Source organism: Populus nigra, chromosome 15 (assembly GCF_951802175.1).
Source record: "Populus nigra chromosome 15, ddPopNigr1.1, whole genome shotgun sequence".
Classification (NCBI taxonomy): Eukaryota; Viridiplantae; Streptophyta; class Magnoliopsida; order Malpighiales; family Salicaceae; genus Populus; species Populus nigra.
Genome location: NC_084866.1, coordinates 2,985,952 through 3,011,602, shown reverse-complemented (window position 1 = coordinate 3,011,602; position 25,651 = coordinate 2,985,952). Strand labels below are relative to the sequence as shown.

At 32.9% G+C, this 25,651-nt stretch overlaps 5 protein-coding genes across 5 annotated transcripts; all 5 read left to right on the top strand.

The window, feature by feature from the left end:
• Positions 1-654: 654 nt before the first annotated feature.
• Positions 655-1,626, top strand: LOC133674162 (translation initiation factor IF-1, chloroplastic-like). Its single transcript, XM_062095168.1, has one exon. It carries the CDS (start codon positions 843-845, stop codon positions 1,272-1,274), a length of 432 nt encoding a protein of 143 aa, XP_061951152.1. The 5' UTR covers positions 655-842; the 3' UTR covers positions 1,275-1,626.
• A 2,657-nt stretch (positions 1,627-4,283) lies between these two features.
• LOC133674668 (putative CCR4-associated factor 1 homolog 8) lies at positions 4,284-5,192 on the top strand. Its single transcript, XM_062095880.1, has one exon. The coding sequence runs from the start codon at positions 4,284-4,286 to the stop codon at positions 5,190-5,192; it is 909 nt and encodes a 302-aa protein (XP_061951864.1).
• Positions 5,193-7,911: 2,719 nt separating this feature from the next.
• LOC133674081 (uncharacterized) lies at positions 7,912-11,764 on the top strand. The gene is made up of 3 exons (XM_062095053.1): positions 7,912-8,567; positions 9,301-9,381; positions 11,008-11,764. The coding sequence occupies exons 1-3, from the start codon at positions 8,195-8,197 to the stop codon at positions 11,424-11,426; spliced, it is 873 nt and encodes a 290-aa protein (XP_061951037.1). The 5' UTR covers positions 7,912-8,194; the 3' UTR covers positions 11,427-11,764.
• Positions 11,765-16,357: 4,593 nt separating this feature from the next.
• LOC133674641 (uncharacterized) lies at positions 16,358-21,365 on the top strand. The gene is made up of 8 exons (XM_062095856.1): positions 16,358-16,825; positions 16,938-17,096; positions 17,577-17,908; positions 18,358-18,697; positions 19,591-19,739; positions 19,828-19,921; positions 20,455-20,526; positions 20,621-21,365. Exons 1-8 carry the CDS (start codon positions 16,457-16,459, stop codon positions 20,663-20,665), a joined length of 1,560 nt encoding a protein of 519 aa, XP_061951840.1. The 5' UTR covers positions 16,358-16,456; the 3' UTR covers positions 20,666-21,365.
• A 248-nt stretch (positions 21,366-21,613) lies between these two features.
• Positions 21,614-23,818, top strand: LOC133674642 (tetraspanin-19-like). Its single transcript, XM_062095858.1, has 5 exons — positions 21,614-22,130; positions 22,290-22,389; positions 22,603-22,683; positions 23,150-23,254; positions 23,398-23,818. The coding sequence occupies exons 1-5, from the start codon at positions 21,967-21,969 to the stop codon at positions 23,659-23,661; spliced, it is 714 nt and encodes a 237-aa protein (XP_061951842.1). The 5' UTR covers positions 21,614-21,966; the 3' UTR covers positions 23,662-23,818.
• The last annotated feature ends 1,833 nt before the right edge of the window (positions 23,819-25,651 follow it).

The window sequence follows — 25,651 nt, the reverse complement described above, 5'->3', positions numbered from 1 at the left end:
AAACATCTCGACATTACTTTCATATAATTAAATAAAAATCATCTATTTTTTTTTAAAATCTAGTGGAGCCCATAATTCAGGTCGCGAGTTTGACTAGTTAGTCGTGAAACTCGAATTGATCCAATAAGTTATTGTCTCGATATTTTTTAAAAAAACATTATGTTATGTTGAAAACCAAATTGCTGTTTTATTGATCGCTTAACTTTTTTTTGAACCAACTAAGTCTATTATATCATGTCGGAGCAACTACCATACAATTTAATTTAAAACCTAAATTAGATAAGGAATCAGGTTAAGAAGTTTTGAGATTAACTAGTTATTAAAGAGTTTCATGTGAACTAAATATTTTTTTATATATATTTACAAAATTTAGTATAGCTCAATGTATAGCTTGAAATACCTCTACCATCTCTCTCTCTCTCTCTCTCTCTCTCTCTCTCTCTCTCTCTCTCTCTCTCTCTCTCTCTCTCTCTCTCTCTCTCTCTCTCTCTCTCTCTCTCTCTCTCTCTCTCTCTCTCTCTATATATATATATATATATATATATATATAAAAATCAGCATGATTAACATGAATTGTTGGATAATTAAATTACATAACTTTTATTGAGAGTATGACATGATAACCTCTGGAACCTAAGTTCAGGAAAATAAACTGATAAAAGGAGCAAGACCAAGTGATAGGTGGTCTTTCCTCTTTCCTCTTCCTCGTTATCCTCTCCAAATCATAGCATAACCATTCTTTTTATCACAAACAAGCACTGCCTTTCTCTTCTAGGGTCAGGCTTTTCAAGTTCCCTACTTTTTCCTTGAAACTCTGTCTAATCTGACCCCCCCTAAAAACAATGACCTCAACAACAACAGCAACTCAAATTCATGTTCTTACTGCAACTGGGTTCTCAACAAAACCTACCAATCTTTCTCCATCAACAGTCTTCTTCAGCCAATCACTCACCAAAACGACACACTCCTTTGGCCTTATTGCTACAACACCAACAATTTCAAGGTTTCCTGTTTCTACCAATGCAAAGGCCAATCCAACTGGAGAACAGAAATGGACCCATGAAGGCTCTGTCACTGAATCACTACCTAATGGTATGTTTCGGGTTCGCCTAGACAACGAAGATTTAATTATTGGTTATATCTCTGGTAAGATACGCAAGAATTTTGTTCGGATTTTGCCAGGAGATAGAGTCAAGGTTGAAGTGAGTCGTTATGATTCGAGTAGAGGACGTATTGTTTATAGACTCCGCAATAGAGATCCGACTAGTGAATGATGGGGCTGTGTCTTTTTCTTTTATGCAAGTTGTGAAAACATTTGAATTCGTCTCATTACTTTTGTCATTCATGCTTGCAAATGAACTTATTATATGGTTGTTTTTTTATGTCTTCGGGGGGGCATCATAGAATGGTTGGAATTGTGGGGTGAACTGGGGATTATCTAATTGTTTCTGTCTTGGATTTGTTCAACTTATCGAAGTACATGAAGAGAGAGTTTTAGCGATGACCAGCATTTTGCTTGTGTGCTGCTGTGATAAACATCACTTTTATCTCCTTGAACAGCTCTTTCTAGGGCAAATGATGATTGTAATATCACCAGAGTTTAGTAATGAATGCTCTGTTTTCTTACGTTGTTAAGATTCCCTGCATGGTTCTGCATTGTAATGCTCATCTTTGAGGAGCCTTGTTAAACTGTTGAATATGGTCAGTATTAGTGCTCTGAGGAACTGATTTGCCTCCGAACCTGGTATTGTACTGTGCCACCGATTCCTTTGTTTGGACCTTGGAATAGCATCATTTAGTGGAAGTAAAGTGAAAGATGGTGTGTGACCTGATCTTCAAAGCCGTTTCTATATATTTTTATGGTGATTTTTCTGCTGTTCTTGCTATGATGGGCTGTGCATAGAGTAGAAAGAATGACAGAACTATACTGTAAATCGAGGTGAGAACTTGGAGTAAAATTGAAAGTGATGATGGTTTCAGATAAACTCATTCTACAATTTTTGGTTTGTACCATATCGATTGAGCATTTCTTTGTTCCCTTCCTGCCTAGGATCGTGTTGCCACTTGAAAACAAAATCATATGAGATGCTGTGATTCTGGCATTCTGCTGTTGCAAGTTTTTTTTTTTTTTGTGAAAGAGAATTAAATGGGATCAAGTGCTCTCTGTAAAGTTCGGATGCATGCCCTTCTTTAGGTAATTGGTAACGTATTGCGAGCTTCCTTCTCTTTCTATGAAATAGCTTATTCATCGGGGTCTCCAATTGAGTTGATGACATTCTCAAGCATGTGCAAGTACGTTTAGGAAGAGGTAGAGAAATGGGTTGAAATATAGGGACAACACAACCGACTTGCAGACTCCATGATTCTTTCTTTCATGGGTAGCTTGTGAATTGTGTGAAAGAAGTGGTCGAAATTGAGGGAGACAACTCTGTCATATCCCTCCCAAAACCTTCGAGTATTAGTCCATAACACTAAGTTTTGTTCTTATGGAGATTTGAATCTTCAATTTTATTAGTGTTGTGTTCTGAAATGATCTTGAGTTCATAGCCAAATGTTTGAGATTTGATACTGTTGAGTTGGAAATTTTTTAGTATTAAACCTAAAAATAGAGTCATTTTAAAATTTATTTTTATCAATATAAATTTTCATTGTAAAATAAAGCTTGAGAATTATATATGTTAATAAATGATAATAAATTTGTTGATGTATACCAAATATTGAGTAAAAAAATATATATTAAAATACTTAATCTCTTCCAGATGTAGCTTTTTAATTTTTTCTTATTTAATTATGGAATAATAATTTTTTTAAAAAAAAATAAAGTCATTTTACAGAAAAAATATATTTCCCAAGTCTAAATTTTTTTTTATTAAAGTGTCTCTACGTTTATTTTAATTAAAATAAAGGTAAAGTTTTAAATTAGAATCATAGTTTTTTTTAAAAAAAAATTACTAAATTTCTTATAGTTTGATTATTTTTTTATTTTGACTCCTCAAATATAAGGATCTGGAAATTCAGGAACGGTTTAAACTTTAAATAACCTCCATAAACCCCAATTTGACATCCAATTCTTGAAATCTCATGATTTTAAGGATACCCACATCGCTAGGTTTCATCGTTTTTCTGTATCTCAAAGTTCGAAGCCTCTGGCACTATTCTTTTTAGCTTCCATATGATTTCCATCATTTTGTTTTGGGCTTGTTTGACTTAATAGAATGCAGTGCCTGGTGATGTGCTTGATGGCATGATTTACGAAGACAACAATCTGCTTATCAATACAAGGAAGCCACAGGTTACATTCCTTACTTTTATGTTTGTAAATGCTCTTGCTGTGCTGATTCAAGCGTCTGGGTCAAAATGGAGGGAGAAAGTTGAGGCGAAGAAAAAGAGTATGAGTTGGAGTGAAGATGAGGTTTTTTTTTTTTTTTTTTTTTTTTAGAGGAGATAATCTGCGGCGCTGTGGATTTTTCCTCTGATACTAATTGGAACGTCGATTTTTAATTGCATATCCCTTTTTGCGCATTTGAAAAGAAGAAGAAGAAGAAAAGGAAGAAAATAATGGTTCTAAGGAGGAAGAAGAAGAAGAAGAAATAAGCCGTTGGCTCGGGAGGGATTTTTTTAGTTCAATGGAAAAAAGTGTAATATTAATATTGGAAAGTTTTTTTAATTATTAAATAAAATATAATACTAATTTTATAAATAATCTAATTTTTTTTATTAATTTTTTTTTGATGGGATACAAAGTATTATAAAATATAGGTATAATTTTTTAAAATATAAAAATAAAAAAAACAATTAAATTATTGGAGACTCACATATAAGTTTTCAAAAATATATATAGTTGTTAAAATAAATTAAAAAAATAGTAAAAACTTTTTAAATGATATAGAAAACAATAACAGTACAATATGGATTTTTTTTTAGTTATATACATTAATAATTTGTCAAGTGACAAAAAAAAAATTCATATATGGAAAAAACAGAAGGAAAAAAAAATAAACAAAGATTTTAAATTTTGAATTAATTATAAATTAGTAAATATAGTTTATGAAAATGAATTAATTAATCCAAAATCGATAAGGACGCGGCTAACTGTAAAACTAAAACGGTTGTTATAAGTCGGTGGAAACTAGTTAATCCCCAATCCATGCGGACTCCGGTGAAGTGTAGTATATGTAGAAGCAACAAACCTTAATATTCAACAAAACGATCAGTTATTTCCTCTGTTAATTTTGTTGTTGTTTCTGTTGCTTTTTGCCTGAGATCTTGAAACGTGAGTGAGAATGGCCGCAGCCGCCGCCAAAATCACTGCGGTGTGGAGACAGAATTTTCAGCGAGAGATTTTCAGACTAGACGCTGCCCTGTTCAGATTTCCAGTTGTCTCTTTTGATACAGAGTTTCCTGGTTTCTTTCGAAACACTCCGATAGACGCCACTGACTTGACTCGTTACGAGGATTTGAAGCATAATGTTGATCCATTAAGGTTAATCCAATTTGGCATCACCGTTGCAGATGCAAGTGGCAAAATCGGGGGCACGTGGGAGTTCAATTTGCGGTTCGATCTGTCAAAGGATTTGTTTGTCTCTCAGTCTATACAGTTCTTGCAAGACAATGGCATCGATTTTGACAAGCTGAGAAGAGATGGGATTGATTTCGACATGTTCGCACAGTTGTTGTCACGTGTTGTTGCCAAGCATCGAAACCTTTGTTGGGTTACCTTCCATGGCTTGTATGACCTGTCACACACATTGAGGACAGTGACAAACAGGCCATTGCCCCATTCTTTGGCTGGTTTTACGTCTCTACTTGGTATTGTGTTCGGTGACGTGGTGGATATCAAATACATGGCACGCTTTTGCCAGGGATTACGTGGTGGTGAGTTAGGGTTGGCAGCCATTGCTAAAATCTTGAACGTGGAAAGAGTTGGCGGGGCACATCAAGCAGGATCTGATTCTTTGTTGACGGCTCGTGTGTACACAAAGATGAGGATGGTATACAAAATCGATGGGACTCCTTGTGTGGGCTGCTTGTATGGTGTCTCAGCTAGAATTTGCAAGCCGATTGCTGTGCCTAATACCAATGGGCGCTGTTTTATTCCATACTTCAGCACTCCAGCACCGATCCAGCGTTGCATTCCTCCCCATTGTTGTGGTTTCATGCAAGCTGCTCCACCTTTTAGTCATGTCCTGTAGGATATCTTTTTTGTATGAATTTGTTGTTTGTAATTGGACAGATGCTTAATTTCCAAATATATATAAACCTTTATAATTTTGATTATTCAACCAAGTATTTTTGTTCATTTCCTTTATTATATCTTTATCAATACCTTTTTTAAAGAAATTATTAGATTATAAAATAAACCTAAATATTCAACTTCTAAACGCAAGTTCACGAGAGAATAGAGAATCAGATATTTCATCACATTTTGATGACTGTATCTTTCCCATTTATCACATACAAGTATTCACACAAAAGGAAACTAAAAGTAAGAACAATAAAGGCTCCTCAGCTATTTGTTACGGACTCCCATCACCAAGCCATCAACGCCCTTGCTCTCGTTGGCATTGCAATCCTGTTTGTTGTCTGTTCATCTCCAAACCTAGCTCATCCTGCGCATTTTGATGTATAAACATCCAAGTTGATCCTACTGTAAATTGAACTGTATCAGCCCCACAACTTTGTTGATCACTTCCAACCATCTGCATCAAATAACGCATCAACTCACTGTAAATGTAAGAACAATAAAGGCTCCTCAGCTATTTGTTATGGACTCCCATCACCAAGCCATCAACACCCTTGCTCTCGTTTGCATTGCAATCCTGTTTGTTGTCTGTTCATCTCCAAACCTAGTTCATCCTGCGCATTTTGATGTATAAACGTCCAAGTTGATCCTACTGTAAATTGAACTGTATCAGCCCCACAACTTTGTTGATCACTTCCAACCATCTGCATCAAATAACGCATCAACTCACTATAAAAGTTGTTTCTGTTGCTACAACTTCCATCTCCAAAACTACTTTTAATGGAAGGTTTAAACAAGTCTGGTTTGTTTGCGGTGTCAATTAAAACTTCAGTGAAATTAATAGAGTTCCTGTCGTCAAAGGTTAGGAAGAAAAACATAAGAGATTGCATGATGATGTGGTACGTAGCACCCCATTTAGGGAGTTTGAGAAAGAGACAGTATGTGAAATGGCAGCCTAATATTGTCGTAGTAAAATTTGAAGGACTGAAAAAAGAGAGAGCACGCGGCTCCGAGCCTTTTTCTATAAGGAGTTGATGACTTGTTGTTTGTTTTTTTTTAATACAACGGATGACATGTCATCTAAAAACAACTTGTCATTTTTTTATCTAGATTTTGTTCACCGTGAGATGGCTAGAAAATTAAGGTGGGTATTTGTTTGCCGTGAGAATCTATTTTTGAACTCTTTTTTAATCTAAAAACACACAAATAATACCTTCATAATATTTAAATACCAATTCATCAAGCTTAAAATCTAAAAAAAAATTGTATAAAAACATAAAATCAAATTGGATAATTTTTTTTTCTAGCTTCAATTCATTTTTTAAACACAATATTGAGGTTCAAAACAACTATCGATAAACTACTCTCGTTCAATCATTCTTATTCACACCAAAATTAATATTTTAGCGTTAAAAAATCATTTTCAATTAACAAGTTTTTTCTTTACTAGAATTATGTGACTTTCTCTTTTCTTTCTCTAATTTAGAGATTGAAATGTAATAAAAATAAATTTTTAGATCAAAATTAAAATTATAAAAAATATAAAAATTGTAGAGAAAGAAAAATGAAATTATGAGGACTAGAAAAACTTTTTCCAAGAATTTTAGATTGTTCATTTTGTTCCTTTTGTTTTACACTTTGCTCCTTTATTTCTTAATATTTTCAATTCTTAACAAAATTTGACAAATTGTTCATTAAGTTGACCATTAAAAATTGCAATTGAAAAAAAAAATCGAGAACAAAAAAATAAAAAAAAAGACTAGTGTAGCTATAGTAAAACATAGGCATTTTAGTATATTTAGTAATATTAAACAAATACGATGACAATCTTCCTTTGAATTCATGTAGTTTGACATTATATTAACTTCTATATTTTAAAGTGCCTAATTTGTTTTTTCGTCTAAATTTTTTTTGAAATTATTGCTTTTATGTGTTTTTTTGATATACTAATATCAAAAAATAAAAAATATTATTTTAATATATTTTTAATTAAAAAATACTTTTAAAAAACACATTGCACCATATTAGCGCTAATACCAAACTTTAATTAATAAATGATAAAAAAACATTTTAGTATTCTATAAATTATTAGAATTTCAAATCATTCCAAAAACTTTAATTTTCACCACCCATAAGTCAAGCACCCTTGTTACATTAGGGAAATAAATAAAGGGGTATTCATGCTTTAATCAAAGATCTTATATCTTTAGGTTTAAGTTTAAGTTTATTGGACCTTGAGCTAAAATAAAATTATTCAAATTTAGCATATTAACTTTGAGAAAAAGCTTTTAGACACCATTTGGGAACGTGGTTGAAACTGCATTCTCTTGGATTTCAAAAAATTATTTTTGTTAATTTTATTTTTTATATTTTTAGATTGTTTTGATGTGTTAATCTTAAAAATAATTTTTTAAAAAATAAAAAAAATATCATTTTAATGCATTTCTAAGCAAAAAACACTTTGAACCGCAATCGCTACCACAGTCTCAAACAGGCTTACTAATGGAGAATTGACGGAGGGACTAAAAAAATTTAATAGATACAAGCTATTACTAACTTATTTATTTAAATAAACTACAGGGACTAATTTATAATTAACTTTCAAAATTTTGATCGTTCAATTTTATAAAGAGGCATCTATCCACCTAAGCATAAGAAGTCACAAATCGTCCACTTTAGAATCGCACGCGCCACCGCACGAGAAGCCCCGCCAAATCCCGCAACACCTGAAAAAAACAACTAAAGCAACAGCACGCCACCACCATAACGCCACTCTCTTGCCCTAGTATCTCCGTCAAATCTCGTTAAATTAGACTCGTAATTAACATCATTTTCACACAATTGACCTTAATTAGCGCTTAATTAAATAATAAACCTTACTAAATCCAAAACCACGTGCTTCCTTTTTGTTTCCATTCACTCCCAAACCCTAAAAATCACCGATCGCAAAAAATGGCTTTAATCAGCGATGCATTACGGCAAGCCTTCATGCCGAAACACGAATACGAATGTCTTCGTGAAGAAGACAAAGCATGGACGAAATTACAGCGACCGTTATTGATTTCTACAGTGGGAATTATATGCCTAGTGATATTTGTTTCGACGACAGTGAGTTTTAAAATTGTGTTTCCTGGCGATAGTGGGAAGAGACCTTTTTGTAGCGGTAACAGATTACAGCCATTGCCGATAAAACATGGTGGGAATTCAGATTTGTTTCCTGGAGCGTTTTATTTGACGGATCAGGAGACTGTTGATTACTATTGGATGGTTGTTTTTGTTCCCTCCGGCATTGTTTTCTTGGCTTCGCTTGCCTATCTTGTTGCAGGTATGCATTTTTTTTTTAATTCGTTTTGTAGATTTGGTTTCCGTTTTTAGGTGAGTGAGGGTGTTATTAATTGCGGGTTTCAATGGGATTTGGTTAATTTATGGTGATTTGTTTCTAGTTATAGAATATAATGCAACTGTACTTCAATAAATGGTTTAGATATCAGTTTAAAATTTGGTTTAGCTTTCAGTGTATCAACTAATGATAATGGCTTATTGTAATCGTGCATTTTGATGCTTAAAGTTACTGTTTAACAAAATGTATCAAGTGTCAAAAAGGAAATAATGAGAGTATGGCCAATTGGGTAATGTGATAATACAGAATGCTTTTCAGACTAATTGAAAGATTGATACCAGAGTAAACAAGATCTCCATTTCTTGTCTGTTGTAGTTATTAATCTCTGGCGTTGTGTTATGTGTTTAGACTTGAGAGGTACAGTGGATTAAGTGTAATCTTGGTGTAATCTTGGTCAGTCCTGGACAAAGTGACTAACTAACATGAAGTGTGGAATATCAATTTTTTTTTATGGACTGATATTGATATAGAGATGGCCCTGGGATAACTTCTTGATCATAAAAAATACTCCTATAGTGACTTGGGTGTCCCTGGATTGAGAATTAATTTATTGTGTTCCTTTTGTTTTTGGTGTTAAGGGTGGAATATTTGAGGTTGGGTTAGTTGGTTTCTTGTGTTCTTTGATATCCGGAATCTCATGGTTTTATGCATGGTGCAGGGATGAATGTTGCTTATTCTGCTCCAGCAAGACATGGATGCTTGAAGGTGGTTGAAAATAATTACTGTGCTTCAAAAAGGGGTATGCTTTAATTGTGTTGACCCATTGATGTAGAATCTAAATGTTTGCATTGCGTTATTATCAGTAAGGGTTTTTCATTGTCTATACATGCCATTTTAATTCTTTATAGGACTAAGTTTGGTGATTTGGTTTTTAGGATTATACTTAAAAAGAAGGAAACAGATAACTCTACACGCTTGTTTTTGTAGTTTTTTTTTATTGGTGTTTGAGGTGTTGGCTGCTGCTCTTGTTCTGAATAGTGTAACTCATGCATTGTTGGTAATTGCTATCTCAAACATACCAACAATGCTGATGATGAAAGGTAAAAATTGATCCATGAGAGCCACAGTAAGAAAGGGGAGGAATTAGTAAGTTTTGCCAGAATATCACTTGTACTCTTGTCTTCCTTAGCAACCGAGGTAGTTGTCTTTTTTACCTGAAATCATATGATATACTGGTTTGCTTTCTTTAGTGGCTTCACAATGCCTTTTAAGTTCTGATTCATGCAGCACTGGGTTGCTAAGGAGATGAGCAATCAAATGGGCAATTGGGTTTTTGAAGTTATTTAGTAAGGCTTTGGTGATGGATGATTCATGCATCAGTGCATTTTGGGATCAGTTAACTCCTATGGTTTTGCTTTGTTTTAAGAATTTTTACACGGTTTCCTTTGCAATGGGGGCCCCATAAGGCTCTGTGATTGCCTTTGTAGTCAGCAGCTCTACCATTGCTTCATTTTCTTTACCGTGATATCTGATCATTAATATTTGTACCAAAGGGAGTAGGGGGGCTAAAATGGAGAATTATTTCCCCTCTGTGATCTAGGCACCAGAAGATCTGCCAACTCCTTTCCCCTTAGTACATTTGGGTGATGGCAGCAGTTCTGGTGATTGGAAAACTTAGGACAAGGCCTTAATTAGTCGGATCTAGACACTTTCAGATTGGTGGTATCTGGGCTTCTTTTTCTTCTTTTTTCCATGCAAGTCCATTTCTTAATGAGTGTAGTAGTGACTTGAGGAAACCTGCATGATCAGATACAGAGTTTGATGCAATCAACATGTTTTATTTTAAAAATTGTAATGCATCATAAATCACCTTATTTTTTAGCTGTTGCTCATATATTTATGAGATGTAAATGATTTCACTTCCTCCATACCTTTTTTTTATAAGAGATCAAGAAATAAAGTTGAGGCAGCTGACTGACATTACCACTGATTAGTGCAATCAGAAATCTTGATGAAGTTAGAAATGGAAGAAACAATAGGTTGACAGGCTGCAGCTGAAATCGATAAGATAAGGATGTCTAGTCAGACCATTGCGTACTGGAATTAATTAAAAGTATTAATCAGAATGGGACCGCCATCTTTTGACGTCTGGTCTTCTTGAAGAGTCTTTATCATGAACGACTGGCTCTGTACATTGCGTGCTGGAAGCCAATCCTGGTCTTAACACCCTTTTTTCCTTCCTTTTATTTTTCCAATTTGTTGAACTGATTCCCATAGTATTGCAGGAAAGTGAAACAAAGATTAACTTGATTAAGTCTTGCCCTTTCAGCATATTCATGATATTGCTTTTCTGTATGTTACATAGATGCGCTGCCTAGTTGTTTAATTGATTTGATTATCTTCTAACTGTCTTTTTGATATATAGGTGGGGTGCGTTGTCTATCCATTTTGAATGGTGTCTTTGCCATTATCTTTGGTCTCCTTGCGCTGTTTCTTGGTTCAAGCCTCCTGACACTAGGGAGTAGTTGTTCATTGCCTTTGTTTTGGTGCTATGAGTTTGCGACATGGGGGCTAGTCATTTTGTATGCGGGAACCGCCATCTTTTTAAGAAGGAAAGCTGCTCTAATTCTTGATGAGAGTGATTTTGGTAGTCGAAACTTGGGCCTGGAAATGTTGGAAACCAACACCTTGGTGGTCACTCCAGACGTGGAAAGGCGTGTTAATGAAGGTTTTAAGGCTTGGATGGGTTCGTCCCTCTTATCTTCTGACGAAGAAGATGAACCTGCCAGTTATTCAGAATCACCTCACATCACTCGCACTTCATCTAACAGACAAAGAGTATGATCTTGAAGCCAAGTGGCATTGGTGAGTTTTTTGCAGGGTTTTCTCAAGTACAGCATCAAGAATGTCTGGATCTTCTCATGTTGACTGATTTTCTATCAGAAGTTTAGTTGCGGATACTGTGACGAGATGAATGGTGAGCGTGACAGTTTCGAAGATGACGTCCATGTGACTACTCGTTGCCCTTGGCCTTTTAGGTAGTCATCGTAGATTGTAGGCTGTAAATAATTTAACGGCGATTTCTCTTCTTATTTTGTGCGCCAAAGTCATGGAAAAGCAAGCATTTACATTCCCCTAATTTTAATGATTTGATTAAGGCCATGTTTGGTGGTATTGCAGCATGCCCGTGTCTTTTTTAAAAAAACACTTGAATTTTTAATTTTTTTTTCTATTCTTCTATTTTTAAATTATTTTGATATATTAATATTGAAAATATTTTTTTTAGATATTATTTTAATATATTAAAAAAACATTTTAAAAAGCTATACATTTCTTTTCACACCATCACATCCTAAACGTCAGCTGGTTTTTCAAAAGATTTCATGATTGTTTGGATTGGAAATGTGGTCTAATTTATATTTTTTAAAAATAATATTTTTAGTTAAAATTAATTTTTTTATAATATTTTTAAATTGTTTTGATTTGTTATATTAAAAATAATTTTTTAAAAATAAAAAAATATTATTTTAATATATTTATAAATAAAAAGAAAACTGCAGCTATTATGACATTGACTAAATTTGTTACCACCAATGATAATTCAAATGTGTTTGTACTTTGCAGTTTGCACAATAGGAGCCATTTGTGTCATTTAAAGGGAATACCTCTGGGCTTGGATTAGTTTCTCTCGCATTTTCATGGGTTATTAGGAATTAATTTTATGCTATAATATTTAATTGAAAAATAAATTGAATTTATATATTTAGAAAAAATAAAATTTAATTTATATTATTTTTTATATTATTCTTATTACTTTATTTTATTTCTTTAAATGTTTTTTTTTTAAACGGGTAAATAAGTATTTTGAAAAAAAAAGTTTTAACATTAAATTTTTTTTATTTTAGAATGGTAAATCAGAGAGGTTAGTTTCTGATTGATTTTCATAGTATTTTTAGATATTAAATTTCATTTGAAATTCAATTTTTAACATTCAAAAATATTTCAAATCAAAGATTTTATTACAATTTTTGAATTAAATTCAATGAAGATTGTTCTATACATGTTGATGTGGTTAATGAATTATGACTGCTTTTAAGACAATATCATTTAAGAGCTTTAGTTTTATGCCTAGGTGGACCGGGCAGCTTTAGTTTTATGATTGGTAAGTACATGCAGCGCTGATTGGGTGGTTCAATTTATTTTTTATTAAAATTTTATTTTGTTTGAAATCACTTTTTTATATTTTTGTGTTATTTAGATATGTTGATATAAAAAATAATTTTTTTAAAATAAAAAAATATTATCTAAATATATTTTTAAATAAAAAAATATTTTAAAAAACTATACACACACACAAAATAGCCCCCCACTCGCCATATCTAAGCTTAAGTTTTATTTTCATTCAAAATTCAAGCCCTCATAATATCTTTTTAAGTTTTTAGTACTATGATTATAGCATTTTCAGGTTGATTTTTACGTGTTAATTTTAATTTTTTTAATTAAATTTTTTAATTCAACTTCATGAATTAATTCATTAAATTCATAACTTGAAATCTAGCTTGAGCTAAGTTTCAATTTAAATTGATTTTACCAGACCAAAATAGGTGATTTAGTAGATTGACTTACAATTCGGTTGATCCAATCAAATTTAATTGGGTCAAAACCAATAATTTATTTTTTAAATGAAGTTGTTTTAGACAAAAATAATAGATCCAGTTAACCTGATATTTCACAAATGAAACCAATAATCCAAGCTATTTTCGGGAATCATACTTCAAGCTGGTCTAAACAACTAAGTTGAAAATATTTTTTATTGTTTTTTTATTTTAAATTGAAGTTGAGATGATAATATTGTTAGCATTAGAGATGGTTCAATGTTGTTTTTTAAAGAGGAAAGCTGATAGAACCTGTCAGTTTTTCAATGAGGTTTTTTTATGGGCAAATTAGGTTGATTTTTATATATTAAAAGGGCCAAACCATAACGGATAGCATGGTAATGGCACAATATGATTTATGTCCATATACAAATCCGGATGCTTTTTAAAACTAAGATTATCAATTCTGTTTGGATAAGTATTTTAATTTTTTAATTAAAATAAAATGTTTTAGTTTCAAAATATTTTAACGTGTCATTTCAGAATTGCACTGTTTATATATATATATATATATAATTCAACAAACATAATTTAAATTTAAGATAAATTAATTATAAATTATATAATGCAAACACAGTGTCAAATAAATATAGTTTTAAAATTTAAAATATTTCTAAATAGTCAAGATTAAATAGATCTTTAACTTAAAATAATTCAACTTAAACAAAATATCAAAATATTATGAAAGTAAAATGTTTTAACACAAATATTTTAAATATAAAGTTAAGTCAATGTTATCAAGGCTAATGGGATCTAAAACATCCTTTATTTTGCTAAATTTCTACAAAGTATAAACATGAAAAAAAAAACAACATGAATATAAACTATATATATTAGTGATAAATTTAATTTTAAAAAATTAATATCATTGTTAATGAAAATAGTAATAATAATTTTCAATATTATTATTATTGAAAATAGTAATGAAAAAAACTTTTTATGCTTGGGTGATTTAATTGATCAATTTGATTCAATTACTTTTCAAGATCGGAACGGAACGTGTGAAACGAAACCGGAACATTCCAGTTGAAATTTAATCAAAAAATCCAGAACAGACTGAGATTTGAAATGAGATTAAAATTGTTCTGTTTTTTGATTTGGTATGAAATATTTCAGTTATTTTAAACTAAGGCCCCGTTTGTTTCCAGGAATTCACTTTCCTGGAAACCATTTTCCTCACTTTCTCATGTTTGGCAACTACATGGAAAGTTAGTCAAAGAAAATTAAATTCTGGTCAAAAGAAAATGTTAACTTTAACAGCAGGAAAGTGCTTTCCCTTTTTTATTCTTGGAAAACACTTTCCTTTCCTTTTTCACTTACGAATAAAACAAATCTCTCCGAAGCTTTACAACTAATCTCTTCAAAAAATTACTGTGTGGCTGTAAATCTCCCTTTCTCATATCTCATTATTGGAACAAAAAATCAACTTTCTCAAACGGGGCCTTTATTTCTTCAGGTAATTATTTTCCTCAAATATTTTTATATTATCTGTCTTTTTGTTTCCTGTTCTTTATTTGGATTTTTTGTGATTGTGGTATAAATCTTGTGAGCTTGTTAATTCTTGAGAAAAAATCAGAATAATTTCATGCTCTGTTTTGTATAGGATCTCAGATCTTGCTTGTTTAATGTGCATGTTGATAATCTTTAGCTTTTCATCTCATCGCCACATTTCTGCTCTACCACACTTTTTCAATCTTTAGCTTTCTGTCAATAAAATTCAAAACTCAATAACTTAGGACATCATTGTTGTTGGAAAAGACATGACAACCGGAAATTATGCCAAATCATATGCTGATATAAACTTGGAAGAGAACATTAAAGTGCAGTCTATTTCGAATGAAAATGAAGGAGAATATGAAAAAACTTCAAAAGGTAAAGAGACATCTTCCTCTAATACCCAAAAGAGGCAACATAAAAAAAGATATCGAACATATGAAGATGATAGTGTTGAAAAGTTGTCTAAAAAGATTGGAGATGTAGCGTTTGCAATTCAAAGCCTAAGCAAAAATCAACTTGATGTTAATGAGCTATATACAGAAGTGATGAAAGTTGAAGGCTTTCAGAAGATCGCTCTTGGTGATGCTTTTGATCACTTGGTCCAAAATAAAATGTTGGCAAAAGCATTTATGACAAAAAATGCTAATTTGAGGAAAATTTGGGTTTATAATTTTGTGAACTAACACTGCTACAGGCCTGATTGCTAGATGATTTCACTATGATAATCCAGTTTATGTTTGTTATTTGACAAGTATGTTTACTTGTTTAATTCGGTCTAGCATGTTTATGTTTGTTAATTTGAACTAATATGTATGAGTATTACATTAAAACTTAATATTTATGCATGACTATGTTTGATGTAAGATATTTATATTTATTTCTTAATGCTTCTTTGATATATATTAAAGGGATATTACAGGGACAATCGTCTATACCTGTAAAAAAAAAACCCAATCTTTATCCAACAAATTTATCAAAATATTTTTGTATTTATTTATCTTTTAAAAAAATCTTCATACCAAAAAACCCAAATATCAAACTTTTACTTGATTAAAAAAATCTTAATACCATAAAATAATTTGGCTTTTTTCATGTGAAAAAAACATATTTTAAGCTTTTAAAATTGAAAAAAATTAATAAGTTTTATTTATAAAAAATTTCACAAGGTTATATCTCTATAATATTATATGATATATATAGTTGTATTTTATAAAATAAGCTATATATGAATATAAAATATAATAAAAAAATTCATCATTATACTTTTTAGATTTTATTATTTTATTGCAAGTGATTAAATATTTATATTTAATATTTTTCATATATTAGATAAATTTAAAAAAAATATTTAATTCATTAATAAATTATTTTTCAGTTTATTTTTCATAACATAACCAAACATTGAAAAGCATTTTCCAGTTTATTTTCTATTACACTACCAAATATTAGAAAATACTTTTTTAAAATTTATTTTACTGAATTTCACTTTTCTTAAAATTTATTTTTTAAAAAATATTACTAAATAATTACTTTCCTGTAAATAAAATAGGCCTAAATGAACTACTGAAAACAGGAAATATCAATGGGTCTTTTTATCAAAACGGGCTAAAAGCCCAATGATAATAACTAAACCCTCTCCCTCGCTGCCTCTCACACTCCCCTCCTTCTCTCCCTCTCTACCCTTTCCCCATTCTGCTTACTCCGATCCCTCATTCCACAACCATGGCAACAACCTACGACTACGACGACGCTCCGACCAGACACGATGAACAAACCGGTCCAGACGGTTACGACCCAAACTTCGTCCCGGACTCCGTCAAGTCCTTCGTAACACACTTGTACAGGCACATAAGAGAAAAAAACGTGTACGATATTTACGAGATGTACGAAACCTCTTTCCAAACACTTTCCGACCGTTTCTTCAAAGACAGCCCTTGGCCTTCAGTAGATGCGGTTGCTAATTATGTCGACAATGATCATGTTTTTTGCTTGCTTTATCGTGAGATGTGGTTTAGGCATTTGTATGCAAGACTTTCTCCTACGCTTAAGCAGCGGATTGATAGTTGGGATAATTATTGCAATATTTTTCAGGTTTGTTTTATTTATTTATGTTTGTATTTCCTTTTTTCCCCTGTAATGTGATAACTGTGATTATTATTATTTTTAAAATCTTTTGTGATGTGTGTTTGGTTTGATTTGATAGGTGGTGTTGCATGGAGTGGTGAATATGCAATTGCCGAATCAGTGGTTATGGGATATGGTGGATGAGTTTGTGTATCAGTTTCAGAGTTTTTGTCAGTATAGGGCTAAAATGAAGAACAAGACTGAGCAAGAGATTGCCCTTTTGAGGCAATTTGATCAGGTAAAGCATTTGTTTCTTGTAATTTGGGATTGTTTTTTTTTTTTAATGGTAGTTTGATTGCTGCATTGTTAATTATTGCAAGCATTGGAATGAAAGAAACAATGGTTAAGTGGAGTATTATCTGTGGCTGTTACTTGTTGGAAGCTGGAGGTTTTTTTTTTTTTTTTGACTGAGATGTGAAATTGGAATCTACCCTAAATACAAATTGAGGAGACAGCAACAGAGAAAGAGGAAAAAATATAATTAGATAGGTTGTTTTTAGGGAATACTGTACCTTGTCTCTTTACTAATGCAAACAGGGGTTGAGCAATGGAGTTTGAATGAAGGTGGAATCAGAATACACCCTTCTGTGGCTTATGTTGATGGATACTATAGTTTGATAATTACCACACTCATGCAATCATACTTGGGATATGGTTACTTTTTTTTTTTTTTTTTTTTTTAGTTTTGAATTGGAATTAAAGGATTTTTTACTTACAGGCTTGGAATGTGTATGGAGTGCTGAACTTCTTGCAAGCACTGGTGGAGAAGTCGATGATCATTCAGATTCTAGAGCGGGAGAAGGAAGGTCTTGAACAATTCACTGCTACTGATGGGTATGATTACAGTGGTGGAAGTAATGTCTTGAAGGTTTTGGGATATTTCAGCACAGTTGGTTTGCTACGAGTTCATTGCCTCTTGGGTGACTATCATACTGGCCTGAAGTGCTTACTTCCTATTGACATTAATCAACATGGTGTCTATGCCACTGTTATTGGAAGCCATATCAGTACAATATACCATTATGGTTTTGCCAATCTTATGTTGAGGAGGTACGTTCTAACTATGTTTTGTTCATCAGCCTAAATTTAATAAATTTATTTTTTTCCTTTCATTTTCCTGTTTTGGAACTCCATCTCTGTTATTCTATTGTCTTTGATTTCGTCTATGTTGCTTGAGCCCTTCGTTTTAGCAACTCTCAGTCTAAGGTATGGTGCTGCAATGCCAGGAAGGTTTTTATGAAGTACATTTAAAAAATAAAAATAAAATTGATGTGAAATTGAGGGAATAGAGTATTCTTGACAAAAAGTAAGCCTGTTTAGCCACATCTAAACACGCAATCATTCACTGCTATCCCCTGTCCGACTCAATGATAAAAAGACCAAATCTTTTAGGTTAGATCCTTTGTTTCTCCTCAACTATCATTTTGCATATATAATAGTGTTCTGGGCTTTACCTGAATGAAACATTTTTTTGCTGTCCTTTTTGTTTCTTTTAATAGGTATGTGGATGCTATTCGTGAATTCAATAAAATTCTCCTGTACATATACAAGACTAAGCAGTATCATCAGAAATCTTCACAATATGAGCAGATACTAAAGAAGAATGAACAGATGTATGCTTTGCTGGCAATTTGTCTCTCTCTTTGCCCACAAGTGAAGCTTATTGACGAGACAGTCAACGCACAATTAAGGGAGAAGTATGGTGAAAAGATGGCTAGAATGCAAAGATGTGACGGCGAGGCATTTGCTATCTATGATGAGCTCTTCTCGTATGCATGCCCGAAGTTCATTACTCCCTCAGCTCCAAGTTTTGAAGAGCCTCTTGTAAACTACAACCAGGTATGCATTACACATTTTATATGTTGAGCAGAGCTACTTAGAAATATTTAAACAGAAAACGTATTTTTTGATACTCTTTCCTTCATTGACCAGCTAACCTATATGGAAATCACTCGTGAATTAAATTTTATGTATATGAACTGATCTGCTTAGAAATATTTGAATAGGACTACATATTCATTTTTTTTTTTCAGTTGACCAGCTAACCTTTGTAGAAAAAAACTTTTCATGAAATTTATATGGCAAGAAACCACCAATTGAGCTTCAGTTCATTACAGAAGTCGAGATATGCTGCAGTCTATCGAAAGAATTCTTATAATAAATGCATATGCTGACACAATATTAAATTAGATGCTTAGAATCTACTTTCTTTGAGAAATAGGACTGGAGGGGAAGAAAATAGCAGCAGCGGCAGGGATCACACCAAGCTAAAGCAGCACATTTTTTCCGAAAAGCATTTTTAATAATATCATCCGATTCATTTCATGATATGCTTTATATGGATAATGATAGCACTTATAAATTCCAAATGGTTTAGCTCCTGCTGCACCTAAAACACTGTAGCTATTGTATTCATCAGCTTTCAGTACACAAACATTTACCACATGCATTACAAGACTGAAGGAGTCCCACTTGGTTTTGCCATTTGTTTATCTAAGCATTCTGAGTTATCTGGATTGGGCAATACAGATTTCCTCTTAATTTATTCTCTTAAAAGTGATGGCTGCATATCAAGGAAGTGTCATTCCCTTTGTTTCCTTTTCATATATTCTCATGTTTTGACAAGGGCTAAATCAAGCTTTTGTGGCAGTTGACCCACTTGAGTAGTTTTCATGGTCCTTCTGTGCCTGTGCATCTGTGTGATATTTACAAATTGATATTTATCTCTGCAGGATGCTTACAGACTGCAACTGAAGTTGTTTCTTTACGAAGTAAAACAGCAACAATTGTTGTCAGGTGTTAGAACCTTCCTGAAAGTGTATTCTTCTATATCCGTTGGGAAGCTTGCTAATTACATGGAAGTTGATGAACCAACTCTAAGGTGAGTATTTTGTTTTGTGGGCTTATTTCATTTAAACTTTGGATGACTGGAAATGATGTTTTCAACTTGCTGCTATTACATCTTACAGGACTATCCTGATGACATACAAGCACAAGACTCATGCTGTTGATTCTGAGGCAAAGATTATATTGAATGCTGATGTGGATTTCTACATTGATGATGTATGTCTTTTTGTATGTGATTATGCTGTCTAGTTTGTAGATTTTTTTTTTATAAAATTGTGCTTGAAAGTTTCACTTGATTTTAAATTGACGCAATTGCATGTTCTTGGAGTTTCCATAGTCTGCAACTACCTGGACTTGTTGATTTTGTTGACAACATTGATAATCAATTCACTGAGCCTTTCATATTTTCATTAGAAAGTCACATCTGTGGTTGGTAAAATCCATATCAACTTGCATAACTGATCCATGCTAGCCTAACAAAATGCACAGAATCATGGCTATGTGCTCATTTTCTGGTCATAATAATTGACTCTGTGGTAACCAATTCTTCTTGTAATCATAGCTTCCTTTGAGTTGTCCACGCTATAGGCCATACATTTATGTGATTTGTTTGATGTGTGCCTGTTGTGATTGTGTTCAACTAAGCAATGCAAGTTAATTTACTTTGTACATATATTATAATAGGCAAAGTGCAGTTGGTGGTATTTATTTTAAACTTTGTTTGTTCTGAAATCACTTTGTCACTGCAGGACATGATTCACGTTGTTGACACCAAACCGGTGAGGCGATATGGCGATTACTTTTTGCGGCAAATTGTCAAGGTATACTCATTTTCTTGTTTGCTGGTGTTCCAATTTTATACTAATGCTGATCTTCCCTGTCATGATTTTTTTCATTTTCCTTTTTATGATACAGCTTGAAGGGGTGATAAATGATATGGATAGGATAAAGCTGGAATGAGGCACATAACTCCTTGGAATTTGACCTACCAGAAATTGCATCCAGTGACTTCATTTTTGACTGGGATTTTGTTACTAATGTTGGCATTTTTTCTGCCTTGTCTATTTTTAATTTCTGAATTAGTGCAACTGTGTTAGCTCTGAAGTGTAATCTTCAGCCCCTGCATTTTGGGCCCAAAAAAGAAGAGAGAAATCAGGTTGAAGGATCCTTGTCGGCTTCATGTTGTTGCTATGCGATTCCCATAGTTCATGAGATATACAAGTGGCACAATTTTTTGTACCTGGAATGATTTTATGCTTCTGTCATTGTGATAATGATGCACACTGGGATGCCCACCAGAGAAATGAACAAGCTGTGATGGAAACAAAAAAATGGTGGAACGGGAGATATGTTTGTAGAATTGCAGCTGAAAGTGGAATCTAGCTTCCACACCTGCCATTGTCCTGTCTAGTACTTGGTCGTGAAATGGTCGGGTTGGATGTCTTTGTCTGTTGCCCTACGGTACTGTGTTGCTTTCCTTGTGCCATTACGAGGGCGAGATGGATTTCCTTCTATCATGTATTGCCTTAATTGGTTCGGACGAACAACTACATAAAGCTGTCTTTGGATTGATATTGCCTCTAATTGTTTTTTGGTATTTTTAAATTGTTTTGATGTATTAATGTAAAAAATAAATTTTAAATTGGTTATTATTTCTGTCTCTGATTTTGTTGGTTGCTATTTCTGATTGTAAATTTGGGATTTTGTCCTTGATATGAAACCTCACCGTTTAATTTCCACTGGTCTTGTGTTTTGAGTAAAGGTATTGGTTGGGAGACCAAATGGTGGTTTTGACCGATTCTGAAGCTAATTTTCTCGACGTCCGGTCTTTGTTAAATGACGAGCATATTGTTCTACCAAAAAAGAAAAAAAAAGAGAGAAAAAAGAAGAGCATATAGGAATGGGCACACCACCCCCTATTGCTCGATGTCCCCATGACTGTTAGGTTGCCTTCAACTTGGTGTCTTCTGTGTATTTTCTTGTCTCCATCTTTCATCTAACTTTCAACGAAGTGCAAATCCCACCCTCTTGCATGCACAAAAGCACACCTGAGCATTCTTCGATACGGTCTCTCTTAACCACGAAAACGACATCAATAGCACCGCACCCACCAGCCCCCTTTCCTTACCTGCAGCAGCTTAGTAAAGCATGTCGGCGCTGGAATTTCAGATGGGAAATAAGCTTGGAGGGAGCTTAATACTCTACTGCCTACCACTATCGGTTGTGATAGCTGCTCAATACAGGTAGATTCAAAACCAGCAATGACAAGGTGTGCTAGGTGTTGCTTGCACAGCTCAATCAGGATAGTTAACCTGGTAATGCTCTTGTGCGGGATTGGAACGATCATATACTCCCTTTGGCTTCAAAAGAAATGGGATGAAAGTATTGCCAAGTTCCCTCTAAGGCCATCTCCTCTAATACCGTGGTAGGTTTCCAATCTCCACTTTTTCTTCACAACCAGAGTACATATTCATGAAAATTAACAGCTTTTTCCTGCGGAAATTAACATCACTAGATAGATGATTCAAGAGATCCAAGCAAAGGGTTACTCAGCATCTGACAAGCCACTCTTTTCTGTTTTCAGGTTTATATACACATTTTTAGGAGCGGGGATTATTGTCTGCTTAAGCACCATCGGTGGTTATATTATAGCTAATTGCATCAGCAATTCTACCCTTTGCTTCGCATCCTTTCTACTCAGCTTCAGCATAGCTAGAAGAACAAAAGAACCTTTAAGATTTTCCAAGCTTCATCATTTCCAAGGACTGTTTAATTATTCATGATATTCTTAATAAGCACGCTTTCTGTCCTTCTAGAGGGAGTTCTCCTTTGGTTGGATTTTGCTAATAACATTTGTGTCTGCTACATATAATTTCTTTCCTTGACTTAGATTTTAGTATATTGTTGCCATCTGCTGCCTTCTTTTCCTTGAAGTTGCCGTCATCGTTGCAATTTTCTTCAAGATAGACTGGGGAAAGGTATGCTTGCTCTATTTTTGAATTAATGGATACACGAGATGCTTTTAGTAACATGTTCATAAAACTTCCTAATCAACCTTCAGCAATGATATCAACTGGATAAAAGTAAATTAAACTAAATTACTCGTCTATAGTTATGACCATAGCTTTTTTCAAGCAGTTTGAGACTCAGCATCTATGGTTTAGTTACTGGTAAATTCTCATTATCTTGATGCTAGGAAGGACAGATGTGGTTCCCACCCCCCTAACATTGACATGATCTGCAAAATAGTTTGAAATCAAGTCTACTTTAACACACACTCTATACAAGCCATGAACCAACTTTCCGAGTCTTGATATGGTCCCATGCATGATGCTGGCCATGAGCTGCTTTTATATTCGAACGTGCGTGCACTCAATTCGTAAGGATCTTTTCTGATCGAGACTGTACTTCTCATGTCATATTTAACCTCGTCTTCTATCACAGCAAATCACTACATATACTGGCCAGAAAAACACAGACTTTGAGATTCTTATGTCGTTCCACGTAAAGATAAGCCGCGCAATCATGCTCTTGATTATGGTAGCTCAGGTAAATTCCAAGACAAAAGGCTTAATAGTTTATGGTAGCAGTATTCATTTTGAACATAATGTTATCAGAAACTTTGTGATCAGAGTGTTTAGTTTGTTATCCCGAGTAGAAAAAAACTTACAGTGGTGTTCATCGTTTTTCAGATCAGTGTTGTTATACTTGCTGCCGTTCTTTTGGCAGTAGGTACAGAGCCGAGAACTCACTTTCAAGAGGTGGATACCCCGGTTTTTAGTCAATCCTTTTTAGTGCCAGCAGAGTCTCCAGGATCTGCAGAGGACTCTAGACAAGCTTGCAGAAGATGTGGGACTGTTTTATCTCTACGAGGAGAAAATGCACCGAGAGGCTTTTTTTCACGTATTAAGAGACTACTAAGAAGGAGATTCCAGAGAACAAATACAGTTTATTAATTTCCTCTAGCCCTCTTTCAGTTGAGCACAACAAATGTTTTTGCAAGTAGTACTGTACATAAGTAAATTGTAATAATGTGTAAGATAAAATATATGTTGGGAGAAATTTTGAACGTTTAAGGAAAGCCTTGCAAGAAATATTGCATCAACTTCTAAATGCTCCTCCTAAGATTGCTTCCTTGACTCACCATATAGCTCGATTGTCTCTTTTATGCAATATATTTAACCCATTTTTAATAGTTATTAAACTTAACTAAAAAATGGACTCGACAAAAAGCTCAAGCTCAGGTAAAAAATGGTAATTCAAAGAATTATTTTTAAAGAAATATTAATAGGTTTTGAACCAATGTTGTGAATTCTAATTGGGTTTACTTTCTATTTTTCTTATTGGAACAATAAATTTTGATTTCAGATCATTTCGGTATTTTGTTTTGTATGTGTATATATATAATTTAAAATATTAATTTAACATGAATAATTCTAATTCAAATCTAAAAATAAATGAACTTGAATTATATAATACAAACACAATATTAAACATTTAAATATAGTTTTAGATGGAATGATCCAAGAACAAACCGACCTACACTGTCATTCTGAACCTAGCAGTTGTTCATGTTTTACCATAAATTTACAAGAACCAAATTGGTATTTGATAAGCTAGATTGTTGGCGAAATACAATACTTAGAAGTCTTTTCTATTGCTCTACTGGATGCGAAGAGGAAACACTCAACCAGCAAAGCTTCCAGTCGCCACCCATTCAGTTTAAACTAGCCGAGAAATTCATACCCCAGCTGGGATTTCACATTGCTGAACAGGGTTTACATCCACAAGCAGCAGGCATGAACACTTTCACATACATAAATTATATATAAAAAAATAACAGAAAATTTCGAGATACGGATGTTAAACAAAATAACATTCAACAGAGAAGCCAAGCATTATTTTCAGAAAAGAAATGCCTGTATAACATTAAGGTAACGTTTGAAAACGCGGCCTAAATGACATTTGATAAAAAAATAAATTTATTTTTGTTTAAAATTATTATTTTTATATTTTTTTATTGTTTTGATATAATGATATCAAAAATAAATTTTAAAAAATAAAAAATATATTATTTTAATGTATATTTAAATAAAAAACATTTTAAAAAGTAATTATTACTATAATACCAAATGCTACCTAAACAGAGAAGCCAAGCATTATCTAAACTTTTCTTTTAAACCAACTGGTTCAAAAGCATTATCTACATAAAAGACTTGTCTTATTAAGGTCTTAAAAAATCCAATTAGTTTGGAAGCAAGACTTGTATATTGAATAATCGGTTAATCTTTTAATTTTAACAATTTAATTTATTTTTTCTAGCCAAAGTGGCCGGTAACCGGTACCTGGTGTCTGGCAGGCCAAAGTGGCTGGTATCTGCAAAAGGTCTTATTTGGTATGTCATAACCCAATTCTGGGTTATTCTTTAAAATTCATTTTTTTTCAAAATAAAAATAATAATAATAAAATAAAAGTTGATAACGTGAAGAAAGCAAGTTGGGGAGAATTTAAAAAAATACATAAAAAATAGGCTACAATTTTGGAGGAAATTTAAAGCCTAATTGTATCCTATTATGCCTAAAAAAGGAGAAAAATGCAAATTCAATGCCAGATTAAATAATTATTGAACGATTCTACATAAAAAAATAAGTCCAAGGACATAATTAAATTTTTAATAGGCCAATTTGATTTAATCATGGGCCAAATTAAATTTAAATTATGTTTAAGAATTAATTTGGGTCCAACTAAAGGATTTAATTAAATGAAAAGACTTAATTATACTTTAAATGGGTCAAATTAATTTTATTAGGGGCTTACTTAGCAAAAAATTAAGTTTGGGAGCCGGATTTGAGCTTAATTGAGAAGATTGAAATTTTAAGAGATCAAATTTAATTTTTACCAAGTTAATTGATTGAAATAAAGGGCAAAATCAAAAGAAAATCAAAG

Coding starts and splice junctions, on each gene's coding strand:
- LOC133674642 (XM_062095858.1), top strand. CDS start 21,967: ATGACAAGGTGTGCTAGGTGTTGCTTGCACAGCTCAATCAGGATAGTT. Junction 22,390..22,602: donor GCAATTCTACCCTTTGCTTC/GCATCCTTTCTA, acceptor CTTAGATTTTAG/TATATTGTTGCCATCTGCTG. Junction 22,684..23,149: donor TCAAGATAGACTGGGGAAAG/GTATGCTTGCTC, acceptor CTTCTATCACAG/CAAATCACTACATATACTGG.
- LOC133674081 (XM_062095053.1), top strand. CDS start 8,195: ATGGCTTTAATCAGCGATGCATTACGGCAAGCCTTCATGCCGAAACAC. Junction 8,568..9,300: donor GCTTGCCTATCTTGTTGCAG/GTATGCATTTTT, acceptor TGCATGGTGCAG/GGATGAATGTTGCTTATTCT. Junction 9,382..11,007: donor TTACTGTGCTTCAAAAAGGG/GTATGCTTTAAT, acceptor TTTGATATATAG/GTGGGGTGCGTTGTCTATCC.
- LOC133674641 (XM_062095856.1), top strand. CDS start 16,457: ATGGCAACAACCTACGACTACGACGACGCTCCGACCAGACACGATGAA. Junction 19,740..19,827: donor GTTGATGAACCAACTCTAAG/GTGAGTATTTTG, acceptor TACATCTTACAG/GACTATCCTGATGACATACA. Junction 19,922..20,454: donor TGGATTTCTACATTGATGAT/GTATGTCTTTTT, acceptor TTGTCACTGCAG/GACATGATTCACGTTGTTGA.
- LOC133674668 (XM_062095880.1), top strand. CDS start 4,284: ATGGCCGCAGCCGCCGCCAAAATCACTGCGGTGTGGAGACAGAATTTT.
- LOC133674162 (XM_062095168.1), top strand. CDS start 843: ATGACCTCAACAACAACAGCAACTCAAATTCATGTTCTTACTGCAACT.